At 48.5% G+C, this 22,024-nt stretch overlaps 2 protein-coding genes across 4 annotated transcripts in view; one reads left to right on the top strand and one right to left on the bottom strand.

Annotated features, from left to right (window-relative positions):
* The first annotated feature begins 227 nt into the window (after positions 1 to 227).
* mms22l (MMS22-like, DNA repair protein) lies at positions 228 to 13,816 on the top strand. Its single transcript, XM_003965900.3, has 26 exons — positions 228 to 368; positions 870 to 1,060; positions 1,199 to 1,324; positions 1,451 to 1,506; positions 1,926 to 2,013; positions 2,128 to 2,305; positions 2,496 to 2,589; positions 2,895 to 3,025; positions 3,371 to 3,484; positions 3,569 to 3,745; positions 4,241 to 4,303; positions 4,401 to 4,520; positions 4,688 to 4,923; positions 6,976 to 7,192; positions 7,273 to 7,562; positions 10,215 to 10,396; positions 10,600 to 10,747; positions 10,840 to 10,958; positions 11,198 to 11,340; positions 11,472 to 11,628; positions 11,729 to 11,874; positions 11,981 to 12,192; positions 12,306 to 12,469; positions 12,906 to 13,002; positions 13,086 to 13,253; positions 13,383 to 13,816. Exons 2-26 carry the CDS (start codon positions 888 to 890, stop codon positions 13,456 to 13,458), a joined length of 3,675 nt encoding a protein of 1,224 aa, XP_003965949.1. The 5' UTR covers positions 228 to 368; positions 870 to 887; the 3' UTR covers positions 13,459 to 13,816.
* klhl32 (kelch-like family member 32) overlaps positions 13,579 to 22,024 on the bottom strand; it is a 21,573-nt gene continuing 13,127 nt past the window's right edge. For all 3 annotated transcript variants that reach the window (XM_029838302.1, XM_029838301.1, XM_003965888.3), the window contains 6 exons: positions 21,518 to 21,733; positions 18,454 to 19,180; positions 18,315 to 18,373; positions 16,308 to 16,500; positions 15,792 to 15,886; positions 13,579 to 15,234 (listed from right to left, as the gene is read on the bottom strand). In XM_029838302.1, coding sequence (XP_029694162.1) covers positions 15,073 to 15,234; positions 15,792 to 15,886; positions 16,308 to 16,500; positions 18,315 to 18,373; positions 18,454 to 19,180; positions 21,518 to 21,733 — 1,452 coding nt within the window. In that variant the 3' untranslated portion in view covers positions 13,579 to 15,072. The remainder of the gene's footprint in view (positions 15,235 to 15,791; positions 15,887 to 16,307; positions 16,501 to 18,314; positions 18,374 to 18,453; positions 19,181 to 21,517; positions 21,734 to 22,024) is intronic.

The raw sequence follows: 22,024 nt of genomic DNA, 5'->3' as shown, positions 1-22,024 counted from the left end.
ATAGATACGTGTGTTTCTTTAAACAGAAATATGATACAATCGTTGTGGTAATGATATTTTCACAATAGTGTTGAGAAATTAACGTTTTAAACATGTTGAAAACACAACAGTGTAACTGGGGAAACAAAAACGGCGAAGGAAATTAGTTGGGGTGAACTATCTTGCTGTTTGTCGCGCGTCACGCTTTTGGCCCCGCCCAGATTCAAACTTCAAACCAATCGTCTTGCGCAAAACCCTGAGCGCATGCGCAGTTTGTCCGCGCGGGACAGAACGAACACAGAACCAATAATGCTGTGACAGTATTGTAGTATTTACAGCATTAACACACATTTTGTGATCATTACTCCCGTAAGAGGACAGAATACAAGGTTGGTCGTCTTCAAAATGACGTTTGCGTTTTTAGAGGCACTGCTATATTTATTTTTATCCTTTGTTTTCACATCTAAACCGTACATTTCGCGGATGAAGCATATATTATTAGCAGCTGGTAATCGAATAACCAGTGGCGCAGTTAATGTCTGTTGAGTAATATAATGATTACAAACACACACACACACACACACACTCTTTTAAAAAATGAGTTATTTGATTACCTCTATAACTGCTATATGCTGAAATATAAACATGCTCACAGTTGCTATGATTTGGTTAGCAATGTGTGTCAATAGTGTGTGCAAGAATTGTTTGCGATTCTATGAACAGAATTCTTTGATAGAAAAGGAATAAATAGTAAGATGCACTAGTTAACAAGTGTAGCTAATTTGTGCTTAATGCTGTGTTCACTTTGTAAAATAAGATTCTTTGGTATAAAATGAATGCTCCTCTGCTTCAGTGTAAATGATGGTGTTTGTGTATCTCTCCATTTTTAGCAAAGGTGTCCTTGCAGCATGGACGATGACTTCAGCCAGTCGCTCACTCCACCAGTTTCTCCGTTTGCGGGTGGCAGCTTGTGTGAGCTGACTTCTCCCCGACCGCTGTGCTTCTCCTGCTCTGAGACAAAGGATGACCCATCTAGAGGCTTTTCCACAGAGGGATACATTGCTAGAGGCTCCTTAAAACGGTACAGTCATTACTCTGCACCTTGGACTCAACATTTGTCTCTGTGTGTATTTTCGTGTAGACAAACGCTTCCGTTTTTTCTGTCATGCTGCCAATGTCCGAACAAAACTTAAGAAATTGAAAAATCTGTTCTTTCTAGGCTGCTGTTGCAACTTGACCCAGCCCCTGCAGAATGTGAGACAGACACTATAGAGATTTTTGGCTTTGTCTGGGTCACAGAAACAGCACTAGTGGAGTCTACAAAACTACTCTTTGGTCTGTTTAGGTGAGGGGGAAAAAAACCTTTATCATACAAGTTTTCTGATAGATAACCTTTAAAATTAATATCCACAACCAATCAAAACAGTAAAGGTGTAACTGACTAAACTTTCACGTGTGTTTTGTATTTCAGGCAAAAGGTGTACAGGCTGGAGACCTTAGTGCAGTCGAGTTCAACTCGTGACTTTGGTAATTGTACTCGCATATACAAAAAAAACCCAAACACAAATCCACAGTGAAGGTGTGTTGAGCCACAGAAACCTGTAAAATTGCCTCACAGTATTTATTCAATAAGTGTCTATAACGTAATTTGGGGAGCTCGTGAAGTCAGCAGCAACACTTTTTTGCTCAGAGATTCACAAAAGAGATTTGAGTCAGCGGTTCAAAGTTAAGCTTGTATCTGCAGCCGTAATCGACATTTAAATATTTGAATGCTATTCAAACAGCCTTGCAAAAGACTGTCCTGGTTGGAATAATAAAGTTATATGATTGGCAGAAACAATGCCAAAGCTCATTATGAAATTCCAGAAAAATATGGTCGGTATTTCATTCGATGTGCTGTACACCTGCACCTGTTCAATAGCCTTCACATCTCTCATGCGTTATAGGTCAAGTAGGCAACCTCCACTATGAAGCTGAAGACCTGAGACAACAGTGTGTTTCATTTCTGCAGTATGTCAAAGTCTTCTTGTACAGGTGCTACATCTTTTAACACAACCTCTACTGCTCTCATTGGAACATTGATATCCTCCAATCTGTGTTCTTCTGCTGCATTTCTTTATTTATTTGGCCATTTTCCTCTTTGGTCAGGTTTCTGCCACCTTGTAGTTGTCTGGATACAGATGCCGTGCATCCCTTCCACAAGCTGGAGGCTCAGCTTCCATCTGCTCTCCTGGAAGAGCTCTTTGGCATCACGCTTCTTATAGGAAGACTCAAAGACCTGCCCGCCAGTCTTCAAAGCGCCTTCACTATGTCCAACCAAGGAAAGGTTTGTATCACATGTGATGGGGGGGGGTTAAAAAGACCCCAACAGTCATGAATACCAGAGTTGTAATTTAAAAAAAAGGAAAGTAGCCATTAATTCAGAAATCTCATCAGCAAGAACATTTCATTATCTGCTTTCATTAAATATTACTGGTGCATCTCTCTGAACGTGGTTGTCTGTATTCCACCCACAGATTTTCCCTCCCTCTTGGCATTTGTTACACCTTCATCTTGACATCCACTGGTCAGTCTTGGAGATTCTTCACCTGCTTGGAAACAAGCTGCAAGGTTTGTTTCCTATTCTATTAACAGGCTACAGAGACAGGAAATAGATATGGTAATATGAGATATGTTTCTAAGCAGTGCTGCAAAAAAACTGTTATTACAGAAGCACTTTAAAATGTTGGTAATTGATGCATAGTTGATGCTAGAGAAATATCATATTCTGCTTATTGGCAGCAGGTGGAAGGATTGTGCCCTTGCTGGTTATGATGTCTAAGCACTAGTGCAGCAGGCAGTAATCCCCAGACGTGAAAACACATTGTGAGTCATTATCTTGGCTTTTTGTAATTTTACCCATTTTTTCTCTCCAGGCCAGGTGGTGTACGCCCACCAGTTTGTGAACTTGACTGGGGAGTACCTGACAGATACCAGTTTGTTTGAAGAGCACCTGTGCAATCTGCTGTGTGACCTGACTGGTCTGGCCATGGGCAAATACAGCAAGGTGGGCGGATGGCCGCAGAGATGCGCCGCTTTTGCTTCTAGATTGTTTTTCTTTTCTTTCTTTTTTTAAATTGTAGAGAGCTTCAGTCCTACTGCTGAATATGTTCATTAGGATATTTAGTATTCGGTTGCAGCTGCAGATGGCAAATATTCCCTCTGAGTATTAGAAACGCTTCTGAATCAGAATCGGTAATAACCATATTAATCATCTTTTTGCCTACTTGTAGCTTTACAAAATTAATCACAGTGTTTATACAATCTTTAATCCACTTATTAGTCTTTATATGTTTCTGTGGAATGGAGCCGCAGCTGTAAATTCCATTTTTTTCTGAAATTGGGTTTCCAGGTGAGACCCACAGAAGCACTGAGCATCCATCATTACCTTTGTCCCTGCACCAAAGAGTTCTGGGTCCTCCTCATGCACCTCCTGGAGCACAGACATAAAGCGATGCGCAGACAGGTAAAAACAAATACGCATCTGGTCACACTAGCGGTAAATTATGAATCTGTCCACATTTAACTGACCAGTGTGTGTTTCCTCTAGTCTTTCTGGAGCTACATGAATTCCTTGTTGAGGCCTCTGGTTTCAGGGAAACCAGCACCAGAGCAGTTCAGGGGCCTCCCCACACATTGCAACGACCTTCTGGGATTTACGTGGTGGCTTGTCACCCACGTATCCATGTTGAGCCAGTACAATCGTAACGGCACACCTCAGACTGAGGTAAGAAAGAGAAAATTAGCGTCAATGGTTATTACGCTGTAAATATCAACACAAATGGTGAACGGGGTTACCCGCAGGAAATACACATTTATGCTTGGAAAGACTCCAGTAACACATTTGGAGAAATTTATGTTTTCTCCTGTGTGTCTTTATATGATTCTGCACCTGAAACTGCTCCAATTCTCAAACCTGGACGTAACTCAAGAAAACATTCATGAATTTTAATCAGATTTTGTGTGTATAGCTATTACCCCAAGGAACATACAGCATGCTTGCATTGTGTGGATATAATTTCATACAGGTGGTGGTGGTATGTGCTTAAATAGCTTTAAGACAAAGTGAAGACTCCTAGTTCCTGTAATGACCAAATCATAGAAAGAAAGAAATTTCACCTCGTTGCAAGTAAATTCTCAAATGAGACCCTCCCAGATTTAGCATTCATATTGATAATTACCTGGTTCTATTTTGATGTATATTCTGTTTTATCTGCCCCAGAAAAATGTAGGAGATAATTGGAATTTTGTGGAAGAACTGCTCAAATTAACCTGTAACCCCAAGGTAAGTACTGGTTGTAGTTTTGGCCATAGAACTATAGAAGAATGTTACATTTTGAGATGCAGGCTAAACTGATTATCTGTTTGCGTGGCTATAACAGCAAGGTTTACCGGAGGAACACATCAGGATGCATGTTCACTGTTGTCTCAGTCTCAGCCTGCTGTGGGAACCCAGCACCAGTGCCGTTTCCACTCTCTGGGAGTACTACAGCAGGAATCTGGTGAATAAATCTTCAAAGAAATATAGAAATGAGAAGTTGTGGTGAAGGAAGGTGTATTACAGACTGTAAATGTTCTGCTTGAGTTATATAGATTTATATTTGCATATATTGTGAATTTTTCCAAATATAGTGACAGTTCACAGGCAAATTGTGCATATTTCCACCAGAATGCTTCATGCTCTGTGAAGTGGCTCGGAGTGTCTGACTTGGGCACTTTGTACAAGACACCACTGGCTCTGCTGGCTCAGGCTCGCAGCTGCTGCTCTCCTTCTCCCCTCCACTCTCTAGGACACACCCAGCTGTACCGTTCAGCCAGCTCCTTCCACATCTTCCTGCGAGTGCTGGCCCTGTGCCTCGCCCAGGATGGGGTTGCGGGATTCCCGCAGAGACAGATCAAAGGGAGGTAAGGCTGGTTAGAAGGCAGGGAGGTTTTAAAGTTCTCGCTTCTTCACAGTTCACACCCCGGAAAGTAGGTCTTGTGTCCAGGTAGCTGATTCAACACTACAAAGTGTGTGTAGTTTCTTTGGAGACGGAAAAGATAAAAGGGAAACAGCAGAAGAAGAAGCTGTGAGATGTGATTACTAATCAGGACTCGGCTTTGTAGTATTCCTTTGTTCCCCTTGATCTTCTTAAAGTATCATGTGATTTGGGGTCTGTTAGGATTTGTGTGTGTGTGTGTGTGTGTGAAGGCGCATACTTGCAGGAATGTGCGCGTGTTTGGACACTAGCGTGCGTTTTCGTCTCGTTTGTGTGCCTGCCAGGTGCACTGGGGGTCTTCCAGTTCCTCTTTGATATTTGCTCCAGCCCCCAATGGAGCAGGTGTCTCAGGAGTCAACCACCTGCTCCTTGGCAGAGACCAGAGCCAAGGAGCCTCCCACTGATGCAAACACGCGTGCGTGCACGCACATTTACACACGCCGCACCTGCTCTCTGGTGCGGCGCTCTTTAAGGCCACTGGATGGAGGGATTGTGGCGCTGTGTGGAGAAAGTAAGAAAAAAGGAGAGCGGTAAGATCTCAGGCTAATGCGCACATCAGAACTGTGTGCTGGACCGTCCTATATCCCAGGCGGACTGGGTGCCAAAATGAGGCAGCCATAGATAAATCCACCTAATGACTTCCCTCTGTCTGAAATGTGCTCAGTAGCGCTTCAGACATGGGGGCTAATTAGCTAACGACCGTGGCGGTTAATTCGCCTTAACAAAGCTGTGTTGGTTTCCAGCACGGATAGAGAGGGGGAGCGGGGAGATGTGGGTGGTAGGCAGTCTGGTTGCTGCCAGACCGGGCTGGGACGGGTCCAGATTCCCCACAACCACCAGCATTCACCTCCCTCACTACTACCTCCTTCCCCCCCCCCCCACGCCTCAGGAGGCCCGCTGACTGTATCGCTACAGCATTTCGGCCGCGTTTATTCCTGGCTGGGTTCTGCGGGACACCCGCGACGAGCATGTTGATCTCAAATGCTGGGAGTTAGGAGCATCTGCTCGCCCACGGAAAAAGAAGCTGTCCGGAATAAACAAACAGACAGACAGGTTGAGAGAACACAGATAATTCCCACTGCTGCCTCCCAGCACTCTGCTCATTTCCTTGTTACATATTACCCATTCATCTATTTAAATCTGCCTTCCCTCACAGTCTGACTGTACACTTGACCACCTACTCCTGTGAAAGTTCTCTGTTGAAGCTGATGTCGGTGTTAAACGGCTCTGTTTCATTTTATCGCTCGTCTGCTCCCCGTTTTTACGAGTCGCTCCTGTTAGTTTGCGCCAGGACGCTCGCTGTGTGTGTTATGCCTTCAACAGCAGCTCTGCTCACCTGTTTGGGCTACATCAATGTTTTGGGGTGGTTGTAAAGTAAAGGGGTGGGGGCTGCAGCTGTGTGTGTTTCCTTGCCAGGCGGGCAACAACAAGCTCGATTTGTGGCAGTGCCTGTTTGTGTGCAGGTTTATTGATCTCTCGCTGGTGTTGCAGTAAATTGGTTTGGCTGTGGAGAGAGGGACCCAGCGCCCACCGCTGCGTGTCTGAGTGTCTCTGACATTTAACATGATCTTTAAAGGCATTTCTCCACAGTGCCCGCAGGATCTAACAGCGTGCTGGGTGAGAGAACCAACCAGCACGCTGTTAGGTCCTGTTTACTCGCTCTCCCACTTTTTCTTTTCTCTAACACCCCTCCTGACACACACACAGGCGCTGCGTCACCCCCAGAGCTGAGGGGGTGATGGAGGCAGGTGATGTGGTGCACAGTGGGGAAGGAAAGTTCAGTTAGTCAGCATTTAAAGTCAGGGTTTTCAGAAGAAGAAACAAATCACCCCTTAAAACACCACTTTTACCCTTTTGTTCTCTAAGACCAAATGATATTACAAATAGACATGAAAAGACTCTTATACAGCCAGGACATTTTTCCCATAGTCTTGGATCTTCTTTCAGAAAATACCCTAATGGCTCCTTATGTTTTCAGGGTTTATTCTAAGTTCTCCCAGAAGAAGATGCAGGAGTTGTCTGAGACGGGTCTCATGAACTTCCTGCTACTGTTTTTGGTGGTGGCCAGACAGGTGGAGCTGGAGGATGTGGCCAGCAGGGCATGTGAGCTGCTGGGCTTCCTCCCTTCCAACTGCCCCACAGGTCACCGCACCCTCATCTGGAGGGGGCAGCTGTCACTGCTGCTCTTGTTCCAGGTACAGTAAGTTCGTCAAGTGGAGTATTCTTCATTTTAATATCCAAAGTAACAATTCTGTATCTGGTCTTTTTTCTCCAGGAGCGAGGCCTGGATGTGGGCGCACAGGCAAGCGCGCTGGCTTCCTCTTTCAATCAGACGGCCAAAGAATTTTACAGCAAAACGACAGAGGTGTCTCGTAAACTTGCCCTCTGGGGCCCCCTTAGCTCATACATGGAAGGTGTGGTGGAGGTGTTCGAGACAAGCACCAACCTCAGCCTGTCTCAGGAAAAGCTGCTCAACGAAGGCTTCGATTGGCTGCTGCCTGCTTGTCGCGTTTCAGAGCTGAATTCTGCTTTGAGCTTTCTGCAGGTCGTCCTCGCTCAACTCAGGTGAGGCCCAGTGACAAATGTTTCATTCTTCTGCTTCCCTGAGAGGTATCCCTGCAGATAATGGCTATATTCAAATGTTTTCAGACCAAGGCCATGCTGAGCATTTATTAAAATCTGATAAGTGGTCTGAACAGAGTAGAGTGATCTCTTCTGCTCTTCCCAGTCTGGCCAGGACGCCTCTCATTTCTCATGCTGACAATAGCTGGATTGTGCTGTCAGCAGGAATTGGTGTCTGTAAAGCCCGTGTGTTGCGTCGAGGCCCCCCGTAAGTCTCAGTAGACCTGGTGGCCCCGAGGTCACCCTGACCAGGTGCTGTTAGAGGACTGAGTAGAGTTACAAGCCCAAGAGAACCTCCACCCACAACTCCCATTGATAGGGGCACGGCACCAGTCCTGCGGGTGCATTGAGAGGCTACGGTCACGAGGGCATTAGGGCGAGTTCAGCCGTGGGACACGGGTGTTTGTTACACGATCACCCCATCTGGAGGTCAGAGAAGCGCAGGTGAAAGGGGGACTGTTGAGAGAGTCGACTCAAATCAGGTGAGATTGGGAGAAATAATATAAATTACAAAACAAATGATAGAAATAACATATCCTCCCCTGATAACTGGAATGAACATCCCTAACAATGTAATTAAACAATTTAACTGTGCCAACTACCCATATGAAATACAGATGGGAGTGATTATTTTCTGAGCCACAGCTCCCCCCCAGGCACTATTTCCAGTTGTGGACTGGTGGTTCAATGTATGTTCAAAATGTAATTAAAGTGTTGTAAAGTAATCAGGTTTACAGTGATAATACAACCGGCATATGATGCTTTCAACCCCCGACTTTTCCACCTCTCAGGTACACAGTGACCCCCCCCTCCCCCTCCTGCCCATGCACTCAGGGAAACCCTAACCTACATCCACTTCCAGCGGTGAAGTCCTATATAACAGGATCGCTCTTTAGGTTTGCTAATTCCCAAGTTCCCTCTCAGGTGTCAGGGTCGGAGGACACACATTTGCACATTAATGGCCGAGGAGGGAGCAAAGACGAGAACTCCCACAGGTCGACTGCGTTACAGCCCGAAACCACGCTGACCCATTTAACTGTTTTCTCCGTTTCAAATTGGTCCCACCAAATTAAAGATAATTCTTCGGCCTGGCAGTTCTTGGTATCTCTTTGTGATTAATGCCATGTTCCTCTGACACAATTAATGGGCAATTATGTAGCCTGGCAAATTTCGCCTGTGTATCATTATGTCGACTGTGAGCTGCGTGGAATCTGCACACATTAAGAAAATTATTCTGCCAATGGCTGAGACGGCGGAGGGTCCGAGGAACATTTACTCTTGACAGTCATCACCATGGTGCTCAGGCAAGACGCCAGTCGCAGGCATAATTCCTCAGTGTTATTCCTACCCATGACCCTCTGTTGTGGGAGGGTTTCTGCTGCTTGATGAGGTGAGCTGGCACTGCCAGGCCATATTGGATGTGTTTTGGTTCTGACAATTAATCTCCATCTCCTTGGCTTAAAGGAAAATACAAGCCTCCCTGAGAAGCATTTCTCTTTGTGAGCATTAAGACCTTTCCTGTGATATTGAGCGTTTATTTTCAAAGGCGAACGCAACTGCTGCTGAGCCTCTGATGAGAAATGTGGTAACACAGTTACACCTGTGTGTTTCGATACAGTTGAACATGCTCATTCTAGTTCGAGTTGGTATTAAACTAGGCATGTAATAGGTTCAACTCGGTGTGGGTTTGATGCCCCTCTGCTATTCATGAGAATTCTCCATTTTGTTCCATACGTCTGCATGACGGAAGCAGCCAGGGGAAGGGTTACGCAGGGTCCCTATTAATGGTGTGTGTGTTTGTGTGTGCACTCCGAAAGAAACCGCAGCAAGGGGGATTAAGTGGGGTCTCTGACGATGTCTTGTACAATGAGGGTTGATGGGTGTGAAAGGCCCATTCCGCAGTAGTAACGAGGCTAATGAATTCAGACTCTAATCGATTGTCTCAGCTCTCTCTGGATTAGATGCAACCTTGCTGGAAGGGAAGGCATTGCTGAGATGTGTGTGTGTGTGTGCGCGCGCGTGTGTTAGTAGCAGACTAGAACCCCCCCCCATCCCACCCCAAGTCCCTCTATCCTCCCCCCCACCACACACCTCAACCCTGCTCCCCCACAACCCCCATCAGGGTGAATGGGGGGGACAGAAGGATCATCTCCAGTATAAATGAGATTACAGCTCCTTCAGCTGCTTATCTGGGCTAATGCCAGCCACTGTGGGGATGCTGTAGCGGCTGGGGCCGGGCCAGGGATGAGCCAGAAGAGCCAAAGTATATTCTGTGTACAGGGGGATCAGCATTAGGCTGCACTCTGTGCCTCAAATCCTCCTCACCTTCCCCACCTCCACCCTGCTCTGCTCCACACTGCAGCGCACTGCTGCACCCAGTAATCCCCCAGGAGAGAAGGGAGGAAAAACACAGAGGAGCAACACAGAGTAGCAGAAGGATTTGAGAAAGTTGAGGGGCAGAGATGCTGGTTGCAGGTGTTGTACATTAGAGCGGGTTGGATTTGGATTTTGCATGTATAGATTTCCTTATCTGTTCTCTGTGTGTGTGTGTGTGTGTGTGTGTGTGTGCCTGCCTGCCTGCCTGCCTGCCTTCAGACGGGTCCATCAGCACAGTGTCCAGTCAGCACCCAACTCTTCATTGGCTCCCTCTTCAGTCAGTGCGGTGAAAGAACGCCACCTAGCGGTCGCCGCAGCCCTGTGGGCTCACTTCTACCCCTTCCTGCGCAGCCTACGCCTCTCCCAGACCCCTCCAGCTCTGCTGGCTGATGCTGCTGCAGGTCAGTAACTGTAGGGGGGAGACACGGAGAGGAAGAACACGCAGGAAAGAGTTGGGGGGGGCTTCGATCAAAGTGAATATTGAATATTAATAGTTGAGCAATAGAATAAGATATTTTTAGGGTTTAAAAAAACACCAGGAACGATGTCTTGCAGTTACAAAGTCCTCACAAGAGCTGCATCATTATTATTTCTGCTTTCCCAGGTTTCACTCTGTTGGCATTTGATCTGCCCAGCTCCGCCCCCCATGACCTTCAGCCCAGCCCAGTCCAGTCTATCATGCAAAGTTTCGGCTGGGATGATATGGTTCATCCACTTCTTGTCACTCGTTATCTTTATCTGCTGGAAAACCGGTAAAGTTCCACTCTGATTATTAGTTGTCGTCTTCTGCACATGAAGTGTTCCTACGCAGAAATTTAATTATGACAATTCCCGTTTAATCCAGGGAGCTCGTGTCCTCCCTGAGCAGCGATTCCGCACAAAGCCTGTCAGTGCGGTCCTGGTTCCGCTGTGTTCTGCAGCAGCATCATCACAAGAACCCTGATGGATCTGACAGCAGAACAGGTGCCGTCATTAGTAGATAATCTTATATGGTAATAAAACAGGCAAGATTAGTGAGGAGCATCTATAAGAGCCTGCGTCTTCTCACAGCGATTCTCTTGGAAATTGTACACAAATGCTTTTTTTAAAATTGAATTACAAATATTACAAATCATTTGTTGGTTACGGTTGGTCCTTTGTCTTGTTAGGGCTAGAGAATGCAGATAATCCCCCCGCGCTCTGGCGCTTGTTTGTGCTTCCAGGCCGAGTCCTGCAGGAGCAGCTGTGCGAGCTGACTCGCCTGGTGCTGAAGCTTCCTGAGGTGGACGGCCTTTTCCAGAGAGCAGGCCTTCAGGCCACAGTCACCAGACCAGATCCCGCTTCAGTCCTGGAGATGTTTGTTAAGGTAACTGCTGTGGAGAATAGTGGAGCGGTATTTATCTTTGCCAGGCACAGTAGAGGAAATGCGACCACCGGCAGTACTGCCTCACCTATTTCCGTACATTTCCTTACTGATCTGCTTTAATGTGGAGTCAGGCAGTAGGCAGCGTGTACAACGGACTGCAGGCTCTGTCTGAACGTTCCTCCATGGTGACCAGAGCGCTGAACTACATCGGGGGCATCATGAAATATATTAAACCCTCACTCACGAGTAAGAACCAGGAGGGGCTGAAGCTGGTGTTCTGGGCTGTTGGTAGGTGTGATCCAGTCACTTTCAGAAGCTTTTGCACTATTGTGGTAAAGGAATTTCAAGGGAATGAACGTTGACATTTGTTGTTTTTGGATCGGTCCAGGTTGCATTGTGAAGCACTGGAGCCCCCTGCTGGCCACATCCAAAGCCCAGCAGCTGCTTTTTTCCATTGTTGACGGTCTGTTGCTTCCCCGCAATGTTACACAACAGGACAAAGCACTGAGGGACAACCTGCACCTGTATCTGCAGGTTAGCTCATCTATCCCATCCCCTCACTGGCATGACTGGAACTAACAGGTTGTGGTTTCAGACCAGAGTTCATGCCGATTCTCTTTTGAAATGGGTTCCTCTCCAGGGTCTGTCGGTGGCTGCAAGCTTGTCCCAGTCTCAGGGGGCCTACCTGAAGCAGCAGCTCCGTTCGGTCATCCGCAGGTATCTGGACCATTTCCTTCCTGCCTCGCCCTCCGTGGGCATCATCGCCAACCATCCGGTGCTCCTCAGTGCCTGCGAGGTCAACCCCACCCCCGGGGGGGCGGCGTTGAGGAAGGCCATCCTAGAGGTGCTCTGGTACGTCACACAGGACCGTGGACAAAGTCATCTTGGACATCAAGACGTTGATTTGACTCCACTTTGATATTCACAAGCCTCTGAGTTCCGGTGTATTAATGTGTGGTTTACAGCGAGAGCTTCCTGCAGTTTAAAGGTCACGCTCCTCCGCCAAGGCTTGCGTCAGTCCTCGCGTTCCTCTCGGAGCTTCTAAGACGGAACAATGACTCAGATGCCGCCCTACTCACTCTGCCCCTCCCCTCCCTGCTGCGCTGCATGATGGTCAACGAACCGCAGGGTGAGATCACGCTCGTGCATTTCTGCTCATAGATGAGCGCACACTGGGGTTGGTGAGCGTCCCTTTCGGGGTTCTGCTTCTAGCGTCCTGGTGCGGCCCAGAACGAATTACTCATTGTCACTCTTCCAGCGAAGGAACCTACAATTCAAGACCACCCTCTCTGCTCTGAAATAGAAAAACAGAGTTTTTAGAGAGAGGCTCTTTATCGTCTCTTATTCTTGTTCTTTCCAGCCAATTCTGAATAACAACGCTCCCGTTTTTCTGTGATTTCAATCGAATATCGGCACAATAGAATAACCACTATAATCACGGAGCACGCCATCAGCGGGCTGGCCGTAAACACATCCTGAACACGTGCAATTTTCATCAACCCTCATTTTGGGCCAAATTATAGCGAATCGGTCACCGAAGACTATTTTTTTTCTTGCCTCTTCAGTGAGGAAGACGAGCACGGACGCCTTACAGCTGGTGGTGGAGCGGCGCGCTGCCACATCCACAGAGGGACCGTGTGGCCACATGCTCAGCGTCTTCCAGTAAATGACCGTTTCCACCAACAGGCTTTAAGCCGCGCGTCGCCGCAGCGTTAACCGTGGCGTTTCCCCTTGTTTGGCACTAGCTCATTTGTGAAGGAGAACGAAGGAGTGTACGAGCGGCAGGTCTACAGCGTCCTGGAGACGGTGGCTGTGCTCGATCCCGCCTTGGTTCAGGCTCTCGTTCCGAACCTCTCTCTCAGCCTGAGACACACAGAACACAAGAGAGGACTGGGAAAGAACATCGCCTTGAGGTGAGAACGCACATGAATCACACCGCTCATCGCCTTCAATTATTTTTAAGTTGTCTAGACAATGAGCAAGTATTATGTAATGAAGTGCAACAGTTCCCCGCCGCTGACTGCTGCATCTCTGTGTAACAGGAGTGCCTATAAGAAGCTGCTGAATCTCCTTGGAGAATGTGGACAGGCAGAAATAACCAGCCTGGAAGCAGACTAATGCCTTCGGTGACGGGAGCAGCCCCCCGACCCATCGGCACCCCTGAGAAACACACGTTTATTCCAAAACCTTCGGTCCTGTAAATCAAGCAGACTGCAGCAACCATAACACACAGCTGAGTTCCGACGCGTCAACCCTCTTTATTTTATCTCAGTGGTGCCGACAGAAATGGACACATTTAGCAGAAGTCTGACTACAAAATACACACAAACATCATGACATTGTTGTGTCTTGTACCAGCTAATGTACATTTCTATTGCATTTGAATTTGGTAAGTAGCAATCGTGCTTTATGTACCGATCCCGGTTGTAACATCATGTATATACTTTAAATGACTTAATAAATATGAATTCCAAGTGAGTGACGCGAGTTTTGATATGGGCACACGTGGTTATGCCGGCCGCTTCTGGATCTGTCTCTGCTCGGAGCTATAAATTACCCATCTGATGACCATCATAGGAGAATGGGGGGGGGGGTGAAGCACTGCGCTCCAATTCTCCCTCGCCCTCTCCAAGTCGCAGCAATATCACGCAATCCAGCTTTGGTTCGGGCCTAATCACACGAAGATTCGCTCCCGTCTCTCACAATCACCGAGTCCCATTTACCGCCGTCGCCGGCCGTTTCCGAGCCTCGTCGCCACGCGTCCCTTCATCTCTTCAACGCCGCGTTCCTTCATCAGCATTAGAAGTGATGCGGGCAGGAGAAAAGGAGCGTGGGTAATTCTTTAGTCAACGTCGCGGCGAAAAGAAGCCATTTCGCATCACGCCTCTCATTCAGTACCGACGATTCTGAAAATGTCCACTATTCTTTTGTTTCGGAGCGATGACACAGTGCAGGGGGGCCCGATTTCTAAGAGCACAGAGGAAGGTTATTGTGTTATACAAAACAAAACACACACACCAGGAGTGCCGAAGCATCCTCTCAGGTCAACAACGTCCACACAAACTTCAGAGTAATTAAATAATTTCATGGTCACCCGAAGCCGGCGAGCCTCAGGCTGTTGACATTTGCTAACCTAATCTGTGGTTTCAGAACACGTGCGCGCGGGCCAAGGCGGGCTTTGTTGATCTCTTGAAAAGTGTAAGCGCGCACGTTTTGCAGGCCACCACAGTGATAATAGAGGTTTGATGGTTTGATAGCGGGAAAAGCGTCTTTACCAGATTACAAAGAAGGACAAAGTCTTTGAACTGCCGTGGACGGCTGCGGCATTTCAGAAATGTCTGCTTACCACCTAATTGGTAATAGGATTGACATTTTCTTCATGTCCCGGGGAATAATAATCCCCACAGATTTCTTTTTTTTCCCCCCACAACTTGCATGTGTCTTCGCTGGACATCATAAATTGAGGATCCGCCTTTGGGGAAATGCACCAGATATGCTTCATTATTGAGACAGCCGCCTGTTTTTCAGTTTCCTCCAAGCTTCCACCGTAATGGGCTTCGTGCGGAACAAGAAAGGCATTGCTAATGCGTTCGGAAATCCCTGTGCTCTCACGCCAGAGACGACGGCTTCAAAAATAAACACCATCGAGCCACAGCTGCAAACTCCGAGCGTCCGCACTTAAAAGGAGGCTCGTCCTTTCTGCAGGGTTCTGACGTCTGATTGGCCGGCGCTCTAGACGGCTCCTATCCTGTGATGGGGCACTTGTAAAGTCTGCAGGTTTGGGCAGGTGAAGTAGGGAGCGGGGAGGAAAGATGTGGCGATCCCGTTGGAGGCAAACGGGAGCGTTGGTCCGTAAAAAACCTCCTCCTTCCCATCGGTACTCAGATCCAGCACCTGAGGACAGACCAATAACATATTGTGTTTTTGAACCATTTTTGCCCCACGAAATACAAATTAGCCACAAAATAGTGGGAAAATGTTCAGTTCTCATCACTACATGGTTCCCTAAGCATTACTCACCAGCCTCTCACTGCTGTTAGTACCATTAATTGGGTGATTAATACCAGATAGTGATGAAATAAAAAGGGCCTTCACACCAGTATTACCAGTAGTATTACAACTCCCAAAAAGCACTTCTCCAACTCCGCCGTAGAGAGGCAGAAAATGTTAACTGCTCCGCACTTATATAAGGCTTTTCTGCCTTAATGTGCCAACCACTTTAAATGTTTGCCTCTTATTCTCGCAAACACACGCCCACACACGAGGTGCAGGTCAGACCATCTGGAGAAAATGCGGTTCAGTGGGGGTTTTTTTCTGAAGGTCAAGTGTGCGCGCAGCTTCAAATTTTCACAAAGAGGAGGAGAATGCGCGGGAGCGGAGATTCGTCGATAAAATATCCGAATTTCTGTGGCCCCGGCGCGCCGCGGCCTCCTCGGGTCGGAACCGCTCACCTGAATGCACGCCAAGGGCTCGTTGGTCCAAATGGAGTAGCCCCCGACCACGTAGATCCTGTCGTCGTGGACGGCGACTCCGGACTCGTTCTGACCTGCGGCGGAGAAAGAGGCCAGAGGTTTCTTCTCAAGCTCATTCCAATATTGTTAAAAGTGCTGAAAATTTAACAACAGTTTGGGAAATAAATACGCCCATATTATACAAACGGAGTAAATGGATTTAATATGACGATGGGTATTGATAATATCACAATTTTCTTAAATAAACACGACTGGAAGTACCAGGGTCCAACCTCACCTCCTACACTTTATTTTAAACACTATAAATAGTGAAGTATAAGTCAAATATTAGCTTCTTAAATGGAGTGGAAGCAGATAATGTGAATAAATTACTTCAAAAAGTTGCCCTGGGTTAATGCATTTCCACTCACTCATTATCCATTATCCGGTTAGTTTCAACAGATTAATCCGGACTAGGAATATTAAACGCGTGCGCGGTTCCTCCACGCCGCCCACCTGTGAGCAGGCTGAAGGAGCAGCGCGTCCACTGGTCCACGTCCATGTTGTAGGAGTCAATATGGCGCACCAGGATGCGGTCGTTGTTGTAGTCCAAGTCGTTCCCCCCCAGCACGTACAGCTGCCTCCTCACCGCCGCCATCACGTGGTAAACTCGCCTCTGCAGCATGGGACTGCGGGCCAGCCACTGGTCCTGATGGGGAGCGGGGTGGAGGTGGTGGGGGAGGGGGGGGGGGGGGAACAGATGGAGGGGAAGAAAGGGGGAAGAAAGTGATGCAGATGAGAGGAAGGTGAGATGTATGAGGAGGGAGGGTGGCAGAAAGAGAGAGGGTGAATAAGAAGATTAATATTTAAGCATATCCATGCATGGGTAATTGATGTATGCTCAGTTCTGGATAAATAACGTGACACTGGAGCTCCGGATCGTACTAATGACTTCCCTGCCTGTTTCTAATCATATGTTTCAGACACTCCATTTTGCACCGAAGATCCCAGCTCATTTCACTAAGTGTGGGGAAGCTTATTTTGCGTCCCTGTGTGTGTGTGCGCGATCGAGGCGGAGAATGAGTGTGTGTGTGTCTGCTGGGAGCTGACGGGTGGCCATCTGTTGAGGGTAGAGTGGGTGGGGGGTTGCTGTTGCTCTGGCAGGTGAATGTAGATCCGCGGTGAATACAAATGAGACGCGCTCCCTCTCTCTTTCGCTCACTCCTGCCTTCCTGCGCCTCCACGCCAGCGTGCGCAAACACGGGCCCATATGGATGCGCACCTCTTCCGTGCGCCCATAGCTGCACATGCGGCCACGCACAGATCCGGACCCTCTTCAACAGCTGGTCTGTATACGTGCACAAACGCGAACCGGAGCTGGCCACATTCCGACGCCGAGGCTCCCGACTGTCGCGGAAGATTCCATCACAATAACGGCGCTCCCAGATATTCTGCTTTACCCTGAGAAATGGATTTTTTTTTAAAACGGGAATAATTAGCAACAAGCCAGAATGCAATTTGTCACCAGTCCTCGCTCTCTGAATAAAACTGTAAAGTTAAAAATAAATAACTCAAGCTGCTTTCCTGCATTTCACAACGCCGCTGCTTTCGGTTAATTTCCAGATGGTGTAAAAATCAATTAGCAGACTCTTGACACCTGCCTGCTGTGCACCGTCCTCGTGGTGAACGGAACGTCTGCCTTAATGTCGGCACCAAAAGCCACCGTTCCTGCGGCGGCGCGGCGCACGCGCGCAACGCTGTCGGGATGGACGCGCCACGGCGCCCCGACACTTCCGGGACTGGCGAGATTTACTCTCCGTTGCTTTGCTATGGCTGGAAAGTTGTCTCTGCGCCAACAAATGCACCGGAAGAGTCAACACGAGAGGTTGGTTTGTTTTGATACGCAGGTCAAGACGGGTTTTTCCATCTGACAAGTGGGAGTTTTGGCAAAGGCTGCATTTCCTGTTAGGTGGAAGAAAAAGCAGCAAGGTCAAACTCGTCTTCAGTACATCAGACTCATGTGTGGAAGCAGACATGCCCGGAGCTCTGGGGACCAACTATTACGCACAGGAACTATTAAAAACCAGCAGCATCAAGAGTCAAAATACACAAAAACTTTTTTATAGCCGACTTCTTTGGCTGTTTTAGAGGAATCACAGGGATATAAGTGCCTTCATTTAAAGGCAGTATTACAGGAGGGGCTATTATCTTTGCACATCCCGGAAAATGGCCGGACCATTAACATTCATTTGAAGTTGCGGCCACTTGCAAGATGGAAGTCTAATATTTACTTTATTTTACAATTTTCACTGGCTTCGTCGCTGACGTTAGCATCAGGCGGAGCCGTTTCAGCCGCTCCCTGAACGTATTGATTCAAGCCGCAAATGATGAACCTCTCCAACAGGAATATGCTGCCTACACTATTGTGGTCAGCGTACAAAGGCCGGACCATTATGACCATTATGACTCCTGATGGGAGCGGTGGACCACTGGAGCTCGATGGCCGATCAGCTGATCAGTTACCTGGTCGGGGTCGTACACCATCAGCCGGTTCTGGTACTGAGCTGTGTTCGTGACCCCGCCTGCAGAACAGAGGGACAACATTCAGAGAGCAGTTTGGAGGCGCCCCGGCGAGCCCGCGTCAGTGCTTAGGTGTCGTCACCTGAGATCCAGAGGAGGTCGTCGGCCACACAGCCGGCGTGGCAGGACAGCGAGCGGTCGAAAGGCTGCACAAACATCCATTTGTTCCTCTTGGGGCAGTAGCGCTCCACAGAGGGCAACACCTGCCTCAGCTCGTTCCTGCCCCCCACGGCGTACAGGTACTGGCCCAGAGCCCCCAGGACAAAGTGTTCTCTGCAAGCCTTCATGGGGGCAATCTCAGTCCAGCAGTTGCCCCTGGGGTCGTATCTGCAAGCGGTCCGAACCGCGCACGTCCTCCCGGTGGCGTGCTCCACCTCCCCGCCCACAACGAACAGGAAGTTCCCCATTACGGCCACGCAGTGGTGGCTGCGGCCAGTGGGCATGGGGGCCAGCTCGCTCCAGTTCGACCCCCCGGCGACGCGCACGTGCTCCTGCACGGAAGGGTTGAAGTAGCGCAGCTCCCTGACCCTGCTCACCTCGCGCTTCCTCCCACCGACGATGTAGAGGGTGAGGGACTGGAAGCGGGGCCTGGTGCGGTCCGACTGGTGCAGGGGCTGGGCGAAGGTGGCGTGGTGGTAGTCCAGGGCCTCCTCCACCAGGGTGGCGACGGTGGGGCTGGACTGGACCAGAGCGTGGCTACGGGCAAGGTGGTGCAGCGTGGGGACGTCCATGAGGCCGTAGCGGACGTGCTGGAGCAGATCTTCGGTGTACTGGTAGCGGCAGTCGTGTTCGAGCCACATGACGACCAGCTGCAGAGGAACCAGATCAGCTGAGGTTTCACATTCATGTCAAAGGATCCAGTTTTTGTGCGATCTCTACTGTAAGAGGCGTCCTCCCTCGCTGCGGGGGCACGGAACACTCAAGTGTAATCATTCACATCAATGTGTGACCGATACTGTCGAGCCTTTTGTTAAATTCTGTGGTTTTAAACGCATTCCCTGCTTTTGATAGTGACTCCAGATCACAGCTAATGTGGCTTTTTAGAGTCCAGAGAAGACAAAAACGGCGCAGAAGAACATTAATCTTGACGGTCAGCCCCTCTCCTCCCCCTAAATATTTTCATATGGTCACGACGACCAGGGTGAAGAACAAAGAGACAGAGGAGAAGAAGAGGTCAGAAGGGGTGGAAGAGAGAGCAGGAAGTCAGGACGGAGCATCGAGAGTGAGAGAGTGGAACTGCTAATCATAAACATATTTCTCAGTGCCTGCAGCTATTAGGGCTAAACTGAAGCAACACACGCGCAGGCAGGCACATGCACACGCACTTATTAATCAGCAGCATTCAATATAGACTGTAAATATCCACAGGCAGCGTCCTTTGTTTAATGCAGGCAAACTGGGTTGCAAAGAAGGGATTTAATTGAACTCGAGAGCTGTGGAAGGTTATTTAGCTGTGACGAGGTGTGAATGTGGGCGAGATGACTGCAGATCACTGATACCATTATCGGCAAAACAAAGTGGGCTTGAGAGCGGTCTGAGGCAGCGCCGCCAAGAACTTCACAGAGCGCCGAAGACGGTTTTGATGGCTGGCCGCAGCCAAATCGGGACGAAATGAACGCCGGGTCCACACCAGAAACAACAAACTACGCATTTAGCTTTGGGCGCTAGCAGAGAAAGCATGAAATCAAAAACTCAACGATGTGAAATGAACATTTATTTCCCCCTTCAGCAGAAGTCAGAGCGCAACAGAAACCCAGGCTGATAACACTCAGCACAGACTAATGTGATCCACTTTAATGCAGCATTTAAAAAAAATAAAACTTAAATTATTCCACTGAATTAAAGGTGTGTCCTTGTGTTGTTATTACGCCTCATAGACGCGCATCTCACTGAAAGTGTTACTCAACTCATATGCGAGTCAGGATCATCTCTTTGTAGTATCTGTGCCACTCTCCTGTCTCTTTCCTCTGCCGCTCACCCTGCCTCCCTCCTCCTCATTGCTCTGAAGTGACAGTATATGTGTGTGTGTGTGTGTGTGTGTGTGTGTGTGTTTGAGTGTGTTTGAGTGTGCGTGCAAGATGGCAGCTGACTGTGAAGGTCATGCTGCATCACACAACTTCCTCAGGGCACAGAATAAATCAACTCCTTCTCCCCCTCTGTAGTGAAAGAAAGTGTGTGTGTGCGTGTGTGTGCGTGTGTGTGTGTGTGGAGAGCGAGGCCACAAAAGAGAGGGAGTGAGAGAGTGAACGAGATAGTGAGGCAAAAAGGTAAGGGGAGGGGGAAACTACAGAATGGCAGAGCAAAGGGTGGCGAGAGAGGGGAAAAAAAGAAAAACAAAGGCGCAGAAAATGTGATTTCCACAGCATGAGGGACTCTAAGAAAACTCCGGGTGACGATGATTGACGGCTGAGCTATATCGGTCCACTATTGGCGTGCACCCCCCCCCCCCTTTCTTTTTTTTTCGGACGACAGCTCCGGCTTGCCGTTCGCTTCCGTCTGATGCCCAAATTAACCTTCTGGGTGAAGTGAAGGAGGCCCAAAGCAGCCTAATCAGAGGCTGATTATGGCAGCGGCGGCTGGCTAAAGGGTCAGGGTAATTGTGCCATCAGAGGCCTGATTGTTTTCAATCAGACGGGCGGCCGAGTGACAGCTGGGGGATTGGGGCCCTGATGGAGCCTCGGTGGGCCTAATCAGAGAAGGGAAGGGGGAGAGAGACAGCAAAGAGGAGAGAGAGAGCGAGAAAGAGGGAAGGAGGGGGAGGGCTGATTGGTGCAAATGAACAGTCAAAACAGAAGTCCCCACCCTGCATCGCTGCTCCACTCCACAGTCCCTGCAGTTCACCACACACAAACATTCGTGCACGCACGTCACACGTGTGTCTGTCCGTGCACAGGCGTAAACAGCCCTTCCCACCGCACATCAATATTAAAATAAACAAACAACGCGTGGCGACGCTGCCGGCAGCCTTTCATTTGTTTCTTTGTAGTCTGTCATGTCATGAGTGTGTGTCACACACACACACACACACAGGCTCATGTGATGCCGCAATCAGCATATTTACATAGTGTGATAAGTGTGCTTCCATCAGCATTATTATTAGAATGTTATGTTGTAGCATTAACGAGGCACACGCAGGCTCGCCGTACCTTCCATATTTGCTCCTCGCTCAGGGAGGTGAGGCGGTCACTCTTGAGTACCTCCCTCAGGAGGCGGTAGGGGAGCTGCAGGGCCTCGTCCTGCCTGTTCTGGCTCAGCTCCGACAGATGCTCCACCAGGAAGCCCACCACGGCCTCCTCCAGGGTGGGCAGGTGGAACAGGTCCGCCACACGGTACAGTTCCAGGTAGTTGACACTGCTCAGCTCCTGCAAGACATTTGGGAATGGATGATCTCTTTCTGATACTTCTGATTTATGTATTTTTATCGCCTACTAGAAGAAACAACAAGTCTGGGCCTCTCTGCTTCGGCTACTGCCCCTGCAACCCGACCCCGGATAAACGGTGATGGATGGATGGATGGATGGAAGAAAAATATGCATATAAATAACGTGGTTTTATTTCGTATATATAGGTAAAAGGTAACATCATGAATGTCAAGCCAACAAACAGTCATGGGACAGAATGATGAAGAACAAACGGGGTAAACTAAAGTCAAT

Source organism: Takifugu rubripes, chromosome 7, assembly GCF_901000725.2.
Source record: "Takifugu rubripes chromosome 7, fTakRub1.2, whole genome shotgun sequence".
In the NCBI taxonomy this organism is placed as follows: domain Eukaryota; kingdom Metazoa; phylum Chordata; class Actinopteri; order Tetraodontiformes; family Tetraodontidae; genus Takifugu; species Takifugu rubripes.
Note: the sequence above shows the minus strand (reverse complement) of the source record. Positions and strands in the feature narration are given on the sequence as shown.

Coding starts and splice junctions, on each gene's coding strand:
- mms22l (XM_003965900.3), top strand. CDS start 888: ATGGACGATGACTTCAGCCAGTCGCTCACTCCACCAGTTTCTCCGTTT. Junction 11,629..11,728: donor GCTGGTGTTCTGGGCTGTTG/GTAGGTGTGATC, acceptor GGATCGGTCCAG/GTTGCATTGTGAAGCACTGG. Junction 11,875..11,980: donor ACCTGCACCTGTATCTGCAG/GTTAGCTCATCT, acceptor GTTCCTCTCCAG/GGTCTGTCGGTGGCTGCAAG.